The sequence below is a fragment of the Copadichromis virginalis genome, linkage group LG6 (genome assembly GCF_057382275.1).
Source record: "Copadichromis virginalis isolate Kocher_CV1m ecotype Utaka linkage group LG6, C_Virginalis_male_GT1.1, whole genome shotgun sequence".
NCBI classification, from domain to species: Eukaryota; Metazoa; Chordata; class Actinopteri; order Cichliformes; family Cichlidae; genus Copadichromis; species Copadichromis virginalis.
The window spans coordinates 9,049,110-9,063,414 of NC_140623.1; the positions used below are offsets into that span (position 1 = coordinate 9,049,110).

Below are 14,305 nucleotides of genomic sequence, written 5' to 3' on the forward strand. Positions count from 1 at the left end.
ACCCCACATCATAACAATCCACTGTGTGGCACACAAACTAGAGCTAGCCGTGCTGGATAGCGTGAAAGGCTGTGAGTACCTGGTGAAATTTGAAGATACACTGAAAACCATCTTTAAGATGTACTACTATTCCCCAAAGAAGCGAAGAGAGCTGACAGAAATAAGTGAACTGCTAAATGAGATGCTGGCACATTTCAGTGGGCTGAAGAGCACACGGTGGCTTCCAAGCCGGCTGAGATGTCTAAAGGCTGTGGAAAAAAATTACACTCCCACTGTTGTTCATATGGAGAACATGGCAGAAGGAAGTGATGTCAAAGCCGAGGATGCAGCCAAGGCTAAGGGGGTGGTGCAGGAGATGAAGACTGAGAAATTTGTTCGCTTCCTGCATTTCATGTTGGACTACAGTACCATCTTATCCAAGTGCTCTACTGATTTTCAGCATGATAACCTAAACATCACACGAACAAATCAGTTAGTTGAGAGCACAACATCACGCTTACTCAGCCTAAAAACAAAACCAGGAGAATATCAGAAAACCTTGGACACAAAGTTCACAGCGAACCAGGATGGTAGCATTTGCTACTGTGGAACTCAGCTAACAAAAAGTCAGCGACCTGCTAGAAGAGGTGAGGGAACAGACAAAGACACCTTTGGTGCAGAGATCCAGAAGACAACACAGTCAAGTACATGGACAACAGATTTAAAAATCTCCATGAAAAGCCTCTCTCTTGTTTCAAGGTTTTTGACCCTTCCACTCTTCCCTACCCCAGAGAAGAACTAGCAAATTATGGGGATGAAGAGGTGGATTATCTTGTCACACATTTTGCCTATTTGCTAGATGCAGAAGAGAAAGAGAAAATTCCACAAGAATGGATGGATCTAAAAGTGTGGCTTGCAGAACGCCGGGGTCGCAAAGTAGATTGCTTGTACAGAGATCTCCTCTCTGAGAATCCAGAACATCTCTCTCATATCTTGTTGCTGGTGAAATTAATGCTGACACTTAGTCCATCGACAGCCATCTGTGAGAGAGGATTTTCTTGCATGAACCGAGTGAAGACAACACATCGTACCTCTCTACACCCTGAAACACTGAATGACTGCATGCAACTCTCCATTAATGGGGAAACAGTTGAATCTTTTTGCCCTGACAAGTCGATTCGTTTCTGGATGTTTTCTGGAAAAGGTTCAAGACACCTGGATCATAAAACCCCGACAAGAACAAAGAGCAGTGAAATGGAGGGCAATGCACAGGAAGAGAAAGCTGATGAAGGAGATGCTATGCCCTCAACGTCGAGTGGCATTTTCTCATCCGAGACTTCAGTGGAAATTTCAGATTCAGGATCTGACACAGACTAATTCATGTTCTAACAAGTTCACAGAAAATTCTGTTTAATTAGAACCAGATATTTGAGTTGATTGTAATGTTTACACAGTTGTTGTAATTTGTGTTTTAACAATTTTTTGATTGATGTTTTGTTTCCTTTACAATATTATACAATAAAAATAATCTTTTTTTATTCGGGCTACTCAAATTTATTTCGGGCTACCAAAAACTAAAGAGTGTCTGCCCGAAGGGCTACCAGGGATTTTAAAATTTTGCGAGCCCTGCTTACTATGCAAACATGACAAGTGAAATCTCCCGCAGCAAGCTTAAACATGTGAGAGGTTGATCGCGCAGAGAATCGCTGAGCTTATGTGAGTGTGTGTGTAAAAGCAGCACGATATATATTTTAGTTCTGCTGAGCCAAATAAGACAGGTCAGGGTGAAGAAGTGACAGCCAAAGAAAAGCTTACCACAAAACGGAGAAGTTATGACAAATCAGACTATGAGGCAAAAAGAAAGTGCAGCTTTATGGTTTCATGGACAAAATAATTTCTGTGGCTGCAATATGACGAGCTAAATAACCAGGGCTGCACATAAGTGGTCCGCAGGTGCGAATTCGCTGTCAAAATAAAAAACACGCACAAGGGTTAGGGTTAAATTTAAAAACTGTACTTTTGAGTTAAAATATATATTTATAATTTTAATAAATGACAAATTAAAAAGGCATGAACATGTTTTTGTATCGAAAAAATATCGAACCGTGAAACCAAAGTATCGAACCGAACCGTGAATTTTGTGTATCGTTGCACCCCTAAAAAATAAATAAATAAATATATATATATATATATATTAGTGCTGTCAATAGATTAAAAAAAATTAACTAACTAATCTCACAATTTTCTGTTATTAATTGCGATTAATCTCAATTACTTTATTAATAGCCTGGCTCCAATTACATTTTTTTATTCTTTATATTTTAAGTAATTATCGTTGTTCACCGAAGTCCAGTGGTCTCCGGTGAGAGCGACATTCCTTACTTGCACAAGCTTGCTGGACTGCTGAGCCCTCTGGTCCCCATACAAAGTGTGCAGTCTCAACACAATGGTTCCTCTCGAGGGCAGATTGTAACACTCATCTCCTGATGCAGCACGAATGACTTCTCTCAGTCCATCATCTTCTACTATGCTAACTGGTCGGCAGTTTTTAGCTATCCAAACAACCAAGGAATTGGTTACCTTTTCTCTCACATTTTTTGTTATTCGTCCACAAGCACCATACTCCTGAAGCGTAGACTGGCGAGGTCCCGTAGAGGTGGATTCAGTTGGGTGTTTTGCTCTCAGGTGATACGCCAGTGATGAACTGCTTCTGTGATACTTGAATTCAGCGTTGCAAATTGTGCATCTTACTCTCGTTTTGTCCAACAAGCCATCAGGCAACTTCTTAAAGAGAAACTTTCCACCCAAAAGTCCGCCCTCGTCCATGCTTGCGTGTGTTAGCTAGTGTTAGCTAGATAGTAGCATGGTGTCACTTCTTCTTCTTCTTCTTCTAATCATTTCTGTCAGGCCAAACGCCAGCATAGCACACTGTTGCCCCCTCCTCCAGAGGTGCTCATGAATTTAAAGGTCTTAGATTACAGGAAATTAATAAAAAAACAAAATCAGCGTTAAATTTTTTTAATGCATTAAACATTTCGCGTTGATCTTAACAATTAACGCGATAATTTTGACAGCACTAATATATGTATATATATATATATATATATATATATAAAAACACCCAGCACGCCCCTGCGGGCGGTTTATCCTTCAAGCTCGGGTCCTCTACCAGAGGCCTGGGAGCTTGAGGGTCCTGCGCAGTATCTTAGCTGTTCCCAGGACTGCGCTCTTCTGGACAGAGATCTCCGATGTTGTTCCCGGGATCTGCTGGAGCCACTCGCCTAGCTTGGGAGTCACTGCACCTAGTGCTCCGATTACCACGGGGACCACCGTTACCTTCACCCTCCACATCCTCTCGAGCTCTTCTCTGAGCCCTTGGTATTTCTCCAGCTTCTCGTGTTCCTTCTTCCTGATATTGCTGTCATTCGGAACCGCTACATCGATCACTACGGCCGTCTTCTTCTGTTTGTCTACCACCACTATGTCCGGTTGGTTAGCCACCACCATTTTGTCCGTCTGTATCTGGAAGTCCCACAGGATCTTAGCTCGGTCATTCTCCACCACCCTTGGGGGCATCTCCCATTTTGACCTCGGGACTTCCAGGTTATACTCAGCACAGATGTTCCTGTACACTATGCCGGCCACTTGGTTATGGCGTTCCATGTATGCCTTGCCTGCTAGCATCTTGCACCCTGCTGTTATGTGCTGGATTGTCTCTGGGGCATCTTTACACAGCCTGCACCTGGGGTCTTGCCTGGTGTGATAGACCCCAGCCTCTATGGATCTTGTGCTCAGAGCTTGTTCTTGTGCTGCCATGATTAGTAATATATATATATATATATATATATTTATATATATTAGGGGTGCAACGATACACAAAATTCACGGTTCGGTTCGGTTCGATACTTTGGTGTCACGGTTCGATATTTTTTCGATACAAAAAAAATGTTCATGCATTTTTAATTTGTCATTTATTAGAATTATAAATATATATTTTAACTCAAAAGTACAGTTTTTAAATTTAACCCTAACCCTTGTGCGCGTTTTTTATTTTGACAGCGAATGCGCACCTGCGGACCACTTATGTGCAGCCCTGGTTATATAGCTCGTCATATCGCAGCCACAGAAATTATTTTGTCCATGAAACCATAAAGCTGCACTTTCTTTTTGCCTTATAGTCTGATTTGTCATAACTTCTCCGTTTTGTGGTAAGCTTTTATTTGGCTGTCACTTCTTCACCCTGACCTGTCTTATTTGGCTCAGCAGAACTGAAATGCTTTTACACGCGCACTCACATAAGCTCAGCGATTCTCTGCGCGATCAACCTCTCACATGTTTAAGCTTGCTGCGGGAGATTTCACTTGTCATGTTTGCATAGTAAGCTAACGATTAATAAGACCATGTCAGAGGAATTGGTGCACAAATTATCATCACTCACAGATCAGTGCTGTCGCTCTCTATACACAGTTCGCACGATTGCAAAGTGAAAGCAAAAAAACAAGCGCAAATTCAAACGCGACTTCAATATGTCACATATTGACAGTGGCTCACCGATGCCAATGACATAATTACCCAGCTACATTTCTGAAAGAATGCAAAAGCATTGACATATATTTTTCCTACAATAGCCCGACGGGCAGGGAAGAGATAGATTTTGGTAGCCCGACTGAAAAAATCGCTAGCTCCAGGACGTCGGGCTAGCGATATTGCAAGCCCTGTATCTGATTGAGGAATCACTCATCTTTGGAAAAGAGAGTTTATTACAGAGAAATGGCTCTTTCCAAAATAAAAGCTATACTATCCGCTTCTTCTGGGCTATATTCTCAGCAGCATAAGGAGAATCATGTGCTAACAGCTGTCTAAATGACTCGGCTAAAGTTAGTAGCATGCTTGTTGTTTTTGTCTTTGCACTAGGATGATGTCGGTGTAAATGTGCAGTCATATTCGTTGTGTTCCCACTAGTGCTTTCAGGTTAATCTCGTTGAAATGACCTTAACGCCACAACACAGCAAATCTCCGTTAACGAGCTACCGCCGATCGCCCCGTGCATGGGGCTAGACGGCCAACACGTTAATGAGCTAACTGTGCTAACACACTAGTTCCCACCCATGTAATTGAGCATTGCGTGGCACATCCAACATACTGTTTTACTTTAGTCCATGACTCGCTTACCTTCAGGGTCATATGTCACATGAAAACCAAAATAATTCCAAACGCCAGATCTGGAGAGCTTAACTTCTGTCTTGCTAGCTTGCCCTGCGCTCTTCCTTCTGACTATGCTGTCTGTGTGGAGCGCTCAGTGGATCTGCGCTCGACAGTGCAGCCTAGGCGGAGTAGTCGAACGCAGATTCACTGAGCGCTCCACACAGACAGCATCGTCAGAAGGAAAATTGATAAAATAAATTACAAATGTTGTATTGTTCGATACATATGCGTACCGAACCGAAAGCACTGTATCGAACGGTTCAATATCGATACGAATATCGTTGCACCCCTAATATATATATATATATATATATATATATATATATATATATATATATATATATATATATAGGCTAAGTTTGGTTTTTTGATGTCAATAATTGATGATATGCGGGTACTGAATTCTTCAAAAATTCAAGCATTCTCCTCTCGACCAGACAACAATGTGTCTGATAAGACGTTTCTTTTTTTTAAATAAAGTGTTTACTTTGGCCTTTGTAATTAATGACTTTAGCTACCCCTGAAAAATGCTATTTAAATGAAGTTACTATAAGTACATTCTAGCTGCAGTCAAACTAAAATCAGAGAACCTGATTTTCTTTGAGCAAATTGAAACAGACGCCCCATTTCAGATTGATTAAGTCTGTTTGAAGTTGCTAGAAGCTTAAAACACTGCAATATCAAATCAGGCACCCTAATGTGAATATATTAACATTTAAAACAGTTAATTAAAAGGAAAAGAGGAGAATGTGTCACATGTACAACGAGACATACAAAATAACAACAATTCTAAATTAAAATAGTGGACTTGTTCTAGTCACACAAGTTTTGACTACACTGAAGGACCAGTGTTTCCTTCATAGTTTTAATGATTTGAATCAAATAGAATGTAAATGAAAAGGGAACAACATAGAATACCCTGATGGCCGTTACCCTGGCAGCTAATACGATGTCTCCCAGAGGTGTTGAGGGTAATGTAGTAAACAGGCCCAGTCCTTTAAGCTGTGACCAGTGGGAACCCGACATGGATAATTTCCATTAGCGCCATTAAGTGACTCCTCTGTTCAGTTCTCACATCGTCCTCCGAGAGTGTCCGCTTAGTTACTATGTGCCTGAAAGTGTGTGTACACAAGTGCTTAGTGGCTTTGTGTTGGTTGCACTTTTGCGACATGTACTGCCTGCACAACATATGCATTTACTGGTGTGTCTGCACTCATAAAGCCAACAATGTGGAGCGAAGAGCTTTCCAGTAAATAGTCTTTATTCAAAGCACAGAACTGCATCTTTATCATCCAACAAATAAAAAGGAGTCAAATAACTGGCTTTTGGCAGCCGATGCTGGCACTGTTACAACCTGGCCTTCTCACTCGTTGGATAGTGTTGCTGTGCTTGACAAAATAACTTGGTGCTTTAATGTTAATGTTGACAATTGTGTTGCCAATACTTGAGCATTAATAGATCTATTCAATCTACTGAAAATATGCTGTGCTTTCAACATCTAGTTGTTTTTATAAAAAAGGGAACTGAAAAACATAATAAAGAGTTAGGGAAAGGCTGAAATTATGCTGGAAGCATTTATGTGTGGTAACAAAAATATTAACTTGCTGATGTTAGTTAAAGTCTATGTGTACAAAGACCACGCACATTTGTGCCAATTAGAAGAAAACGCAAAGTTCCCCTGAGGCTGATAGAAATTCCCCTTTGAAAGTAATATGAGTTCCTCCATATTGGTTGTAGCTATGAAAAGTAGTAGATCTAACATAAGGAGCTGGGAAAGAAAAACATCTGGACTTGGTGTAGGTAACAATCAGCTAAGGTTTCGGGAGAACCCACTGTGAAATCTAGCCCCACCCTATCATGTGATTTACTGAGGTCAGATGGCCCAGGATGTGAGTGGGCGTTAAGGCGTCTGGGAAGGGATCTCAACACTGGATTATAGATGGCAAACAGTTGGTGTCGCAAACCACCACGTCTGTTCAAAGATGGTCGTTCACAGTGGACATAGATGGCTTCTTTCACTCTTCTTTCAAATCATCTGTCTTCTCTGTACAAAAATGTGAACACTGGTGTCCTCGAAGGAGTGACCTTTGTCTTTTAGATGAAGATGGACAGCCGGGACTTGTCCTGGTCGACGTGGCTCTTCTATGTGCCATGCGTTTATGAAGTGGCTGTTTGGTAGAGGTGTAGAGGTGATTTAGAGGTCTGAGCATTCCTTGTTACACTGTACAGCATACACTATGTTGTTAAGTTTGTGTTTGGGAGTTTTTTTTTTGGGATGAACCAGTTTTTGTCTGAAAGAAGGAAACTTAAAGAAATTCAGACACTTTTCTTTCCAGCTCCTTGGATTACAATGACCCGGGTGACTGAGAACCTTCACAGACACAGATCTATCCTTGCACATATAATCAAAAGTTAATATAAAATGTTTAGCCACAGAAAAACTAGTAATATATATTCTATCTTCTGATTTGCTGGATAGTCTGGATAGCAGCCAACTCCTAAAGTCGCCCGCTGTCCACTGACCACTTCTTGTCTTATCTAATGACAAATAGAGCTCTGAAGTCAAATGTGGATTATTAAACATTAGTTAGTTCTAAGGTCACCATTTTGACCTTAGAACTGAAGAAGCTTCTCGGATGAGAGGTGAAACATCTTCAAGCAACTTAAAGAAGTCCAGACGCTTTTCTTTGCAAGCTCCTTTGACTACGATGACCTGGATGACTGAGAACCTTCACAGACATATAATAAAAATGGAGATTTTTTCCACCTTTATAAACAGTAAAATGCAATCACATTCAAATATTTTCCCCAAAATGAAATTATTATAATTTATAAATGATTATACATTTTGACCCATCCAAACGCAGACATAAGACATGTTATTGTGCAGGTTTCAGACTGAGCTATTGGGATATTATTTACCTCCCTGTTTGCTTAATTCTACCTGCCGAAGAAATGCAGACTTTGTAGAAAACATTTTACATTATAATTTTTGAAAATGAGTGGGTTGGTAATGTTGTTTCTTCTCTTTTTCTATGTAATCACCTCCCTTTTCTCATGTTATCTTCCCCTCTCCAGGTGCCTGTCTTCCACGTCCCTTGCCTCCTTTTTATCTCTATTCTTCCAGCGACTCCCTCCATCGCTCGCACTTCCACAGCTGTATCTATCATCATAATAGCCTGCTCATCTGAGTCCCCCCACATCTCTCCTCTCATCATCCCTCTCTTCCTCTCGTCCATCTTCGACTATCCTTTATGGAGCTGGATAATCCCCTCTTCCCTCCTTCATTTATCTCTCTTGCTGCCTTTTTTGTCCTCTCCTCTCACCTGCCTGTCTTTCTTTCCTATCCTTGCTTAACCCAGATGCAGTGTTCTTATTGAAACGGTGGAGAATAAACCACAAGAAGAGCATCAATCCGATGTGAGGGGATTTATTTTTCTGACATCCTCTACATTGTATAAAGTGTCGGGTGACTTTTCTATACCGCCTCTTTTCTTTTTGTGTCCAAACTAGACATTTCACCATGAAAGAACCAATTTGCTTTTTTTTTGTTTTTATTTTATTTTTATTTTGTTTTGGAGTGACAGAGAGGAAGAAGCTCAGTGAACAGAAAAGTCCCCTCTGCTCACAGAAATGTCAGATTACAGCTGCAAACATGGTTTAGACTTCAGTGACTCATCATTGTTTGTGTTCCCTGCCAACAGAGCAAAAAACGCATTCACGGGCAAATTAAGTCCACCCTGCACAAACAGACTGCTAGCCATTAAGGGATGCAATGAAAGTTCAGAACACAAACTTTGGTAAACCAAAACTTCAAGCTTGGAACTTTATGTGTCATTTTAAGACATTTAATTTGTTGGGCGGAAGTGCAAAGTTGACAACTTTTTTGAAACAACAAGTTCTTCCACATAAAAACTGTATTTTTAGTGTCAGTGACTCATAACATCCACCATGTCTATAAATCTAAAAAACTGAGATAGAACTGACGAAGACTTTGGCTGTGGTTAATATTTTAAAAGGAAAACAAAAAGTAATGTGGATTGATGGATGGAAGAAAAAGTGACATGTATGAAGAAGCTTCATTGCATGACTGTGCACAGCCGGCGCAGACACCAACGTTGATTAAAAAGAAGAATCATTGTGTTCTGACACACGTCTGAGTCATTTCTGGTAGAATACAGTGTTCTCTGAGTTGACGTCTCTGTTGGAAGAACAACAGTGTTGTCAGCAGCTCCCAAAACTCTTAAAAATTGCCTGCTGGGACTGTGCTTTGGGTAAGGTTTGTTTAGGTCAGGAACAACTTGATTGTAGGTCGGGAAAAATGGTTTAGTTTATAATTTACAATTTTGCAAAGGTCAGGGACTTTCATTTTCAGGACTTCAATAATAACAATATAATTATAGTCAGGAAATCATCACACTTCAAATGGATTTTACACAATAGTTCATTTTGTTGTTAGTGAGCTAACACTAGTTATGGACTCACTAATACAGTTTCTCTGAAAACACAGAGAGTATTACTTGCAAAGGCCAACCAAGTGAGGTAGTTTGCCTTAGAGACCCACTCTCTAAGAGCGCATCCTGAAATTATTTTTCTTTCTAACTTTTCTTTGGTCCCTTTTTAGCAACCTCTATATTAGATTTATGGTTGTTTTGTTTTCTTAGTTTTGATTTCCATTTCCTTTTCATTCTATTTGGAATAGCCTTATTCAGTCTTATTCTATAAGAAAAGTCAACATCCATCCATCCATCCATGTATGTCTCGGGACTAAAGTCAACATAAAATTTGGAAAATCTGGAAGATCCCCAAAGCAGGGTCATTAAAATTAAGCCATGACCTCAAACATCTTCTAATTCCAACATGGAGAGAAAGTTGTAACACACATAAATAACAGAGTAGTTGTGATAATGTTGTTCCTGCTGTGAAACGTTTTTAAAAGAGATCACAGAATCTGTTTTTTCTGTCAACGTTGACGCGTTAACTTTGATTAATCCGGCGTCACGATTGACGCAATTCAAATTTTTAACGCAGTGAAAACATCAGGAGTGCAGAATGGACAAACTTTGAACAAGCTACCCGACATGAATTGACAGGGACATTTCACGGATTTTGAGTCATTTTGTGCTTCAGATGGGTTAATTGCATTGGAAATTTTAATCGCGTTAATCGTGACAATGCATTAATCCACGTTAAAGCGTTAACATTGACAGCCTTAGATTTTTCACTGACATTTCTGTCATTTCATGTTTCAGTTTAACAAAGGTGGTTATTGTGCAATCCCAGGGTTTTCCAATGCTTCCAAAGACATGCAAGGACAAGACATACTTCTGCTTTTGGAGAAAGGGAGGTATAAATGATGGAAAAGAATAGACAGTACATGACAGGAGGCAAGAAGAGCGGAAGGAGCAGGAGGAAGGGGAATGACTGAGATCTGAGACGGGATCTCGCTCTACTGACTGAGGAGGAGGAAACTGACTGAACATTGTGATAAAGGAAGAGCTCAGAGCAGAAACATGACAGAGAGATCACAGAGAAAAGAAGATAAAAAGAAAATAATGGGATATTTAAGAACTCCTTTTACCTCAAGTGATATAGTAAGACAGACAAAAGGACAAAGAGAGAGGGAGAAGGATGGAGAAAGACATCAAACAACTATAGTCATAACTAAAAATGAGTGGCAATGACTTATTCATGTTCATGTATATTAGGTGACAAATATAGAAATCAACATACATTCTCTGTAACAAACCAAGATGGTTACACCTGCTTTTACTAAAGAAAAAAAACCCAAATTGCATGGTTTGTGTTGCAGATTTATGAGCAGTGGGAGGTTTAGCAATTACAAAGGAAGCAGAACAACTTTAACTTCAAGCACCAGCATATCTGACTTAGAGAGTACTCATAGCTTCTGAAAATGATTGCCTGCTAGGCACAATTTAGACACAGAAGCAACCGGCAGCAAACTGATTACTCTCATCAAGAAGGACTAAGCAGCACTTTTGGAGTCAAAGTGACAAGGTTAGTAACTCAAAATACTTCAGTGATGTCTGGTGATTTCCTGACAGGTTGGGTCGCTGAGGACTTTGACTGGGAGGGGGATTAGCACAGCTGAGTGTGGATGAAATTACTTTTTAGGATTTTAAATAGCCATGCACACTTGGTGTCCTCGGGAATCTAATTCCATACAGGATGAAAGCACTTACAGGCAGATATTATTATGCTGTCCAATAGCTAAACAAAGATGAAACATGACCCCAACCTCCTTTTGGAATCGTCTCTTCTATTTCGTTGCTTTATGCAGTTGTCCAAATCTGTTTCAAAATGCACGAGGCATCTTCTCAAAGGTAGTACATCAAGGCCCGGCTGCGTAGACAACAGGTAAACGATCCAAATGGCACAGTTACATCCAAGACAATGAGTCATTTGGCTGGTTTGTGTTGTATATATGGGGCCACAGTTGCAGTTTTGTTGCTCTCATGTAGCTCATTTGCTCCAGAATGAAGAATGGTGTGGCACGTGTTCAGCGCTGCAGGATTTGGTGTGTGCGACGAACGCACCCACCCAGAAGCTGTGTTTTATTTAAACATTCAGGGCAGCTTTTTAGCTGGAAATCTACAGTGAATGATGAACGAACAATGAAGTGGAGGTCGCATGGCAAAACAAACTAATGAGTGATAACCGAAGAAAGAGTGGGTTTCAAATCAAAGTACAGTATGTGATAGCTTCCCTTAAGCTTTTATAAATATCTGTGCCACAAACCTTGGGGACCATGTACACCGACAGTGTTATATAGAGAGTTTTCCCTACCATCACCTTGTTGGTGCTCTTGTTGCCTTTTAGGGCAATTTAACTGATTTGTATGGCAAATGCCGTGACCTGTTGTGAAATACAGCCAATCCAACAAGTCTGTGCTCCAGTTGTGGTGACTCACATCCTAGTATCATTATTAGTCTTACAACCAAATAACAGGTACCTGCTTTAATGTGTTGAATATACACGGGTACAGTTTATGGATGCCTGCTAACCTTAGCGGATAACTTTACTCTCAAATCTAAATATAACCACTATGGCCAGCTGGAGTGGGATCCAACCATACATCTCCTTTTTCATGTCATGTCATGTTTTTTTGAAAGCTATTGACTGGTAAAAATTAATTGTTGCCCTAATCAATGTAGCTAATAAATAGTAAATAGCTTGTTCTCCCAAACATGTTCCCTGTTAAGGTATTTTTGGCTCAGTGACTCATGTTTAACACTTTCCAGCTACTGGGCAGCCTTCTTCACCAGGCAGCTGTCCATGGTGCTGAATAAGAGCCACAGATGGCAAAACATGAATGGATGTCATCCTACAATTTGTTTGTTTCAAGAGTGAAATGAGTAGTTGAAGAGAAGAGGTGTGAGAGCTTTTTGTGTAAAATAGTGATGGAGATGCAGCCATGGCTGCCTATCATGTGTTCACAGTCTATAGGACTCGACTTACTTGGCACCCTGTTAATTGCTTTGAGTGGCCGCAGCACCCTCACTGTTCTGATGGCCGTGAAGTTGACGTTCTGCAGGTCCAGAGAGTACTCAACAATCCTGGAAAATGGGGGAAAAAAAGCATCCAAATTAAACACACACTAAAAATCCACACTACAACATCCCCAAAACAGCTGCAGTTCTACAGCTGCAAGACCAACCGAAAAAAAAAAAACAACCCAAAAAGTCTCTGATCCTCACAGAAAAGCAGTTTCATCTGAAATTCCAGCTAAAGTTGATTTAATGTTCTCCTCCTTTCAGGGCTTTTAATATTAAAAAAGCCTAAACAGAAGATTGTTCACATCCTCGCACAGCTAGACACCTGCTGTGCGGAGCCTAATATGAATTAATGAGCTGGAACATGTGTATCTAATAATGGAAGACATTTAAAGAAAGAACGGGGTCAGTGGAATACTGTAACATTATCTTAACTGTGTTGGAAATTACAAAACAGACATTCATTAGTTTGCAGACGAACATTAATAATAATAATGAATGTAGGAGTCTTTATACATTTTTTTAAACATGGAGAGGTTGCAGAGTCCTGCTCCAGCAGTAAAAAACAGACTTTTTTGTGTTTTTTTGACTGAGATGGAGAAAGATGTTAGGCCACGGCTGAAAACCTTCAGCATCCCTGGAAACTGGTTACACCTTTTAGCACACATAGCGAATGCATCAAAGTGCATACCGGTTGGTTGGCAGGTGTACACAAGCATGAAGTGCGCGAGATTAAACGTGCAACCACCAGAGATGAAAGCGGAGGCTGGCGAGGGAGCAAAGACTGGAGGTGGAGGGAGTAAACAGGCTTGAAGTAAAACTAGGTATGGCATAAAAGAGACAGAGAAAGGTGAAGAAAAGATCGAGAATTTTGCTATTTCACCTGGTCCTAACAAATTCATCACTTGGAAAATATATTTTTGCCTGAGGAATGGAGTGTGTGGGGGTGGGGGGCAGAGGACGGAAAGCAAGAGAAACAGCCAGAGATGGCAGGGGTGAAAAAAACGTGAGAAAGTGACGGATAGGTCAGAAACCAATGTGAGGAAAGCACCAAGGGTTGATTAAGTGAATTATAATGAAGGCAATAAAGCAAGATTGAGAGAGGAAGAAAGAGAGAGCCTGAGGGTTTTATCAAGTGTTTGAGATAATTACAACGCTGGGAACAGAGAGGCAGGGAGAAGAGAGCAATATGCATACACCTGACTGAACAGAAGGAAGCTGCTCTTTGGCTGAGAAAGGGTGGGGGTGGGGGGGTGGACTCTTATCAAGACGCAGGAGAGCGTGGTAAAAGAAACTAAGGCAAGTTTCAGGTATTTGACACAAATATTCTGCTCCTGCTAAGATATTCAAGCTCCGTGATAACATGCTCGTTTCAAGGATAAGCCAGAGAGCCTAGCAGGTGCTTTCTCAAGTGATTAAAGAGCCAGATTACATTTTTCACTTTCGACCTCTCGACCTGCACACCTGGAGGAGAGCCTTTAACGCACGACTGTGCAATAACCGGAAAACTGACGGTAGTGCAGGAATGTAGTGATGCTCCAGAGGGAGTGTCCCAGTTTGAAATGTTTGCGAGGTCTTAAAGTTGGAAAATTCAAACAAGTTTCAAA

General features: G+C 40.6%; 1 protein-coding gene across 1 annotated transcript in view; it reads right to left on the reverse strand.

Moving 5' to 3' along the window:
- The window catches only part of LOC146707141 (voltage-dependent T-type calcium channel subunit alpha-1I-like), a 186,873-nt gene that overhangs the window by 134,679 nt on the left and 37,889 nt on the right, over nucleotides 1-14,305 (reverse strand). Inside the window, exon 3 of the mRNA XM_085458476.1 lies at nucleotides 12,664-12,761. Within this exon, the coding sequence (XP_085314602.1) occupies nucleotides 12,664-12,761 (98 nt within the window). The remainder of the gene's footprint in view (nucleotides 1-12,663; nucleotides 12,762-14,305) is intronic.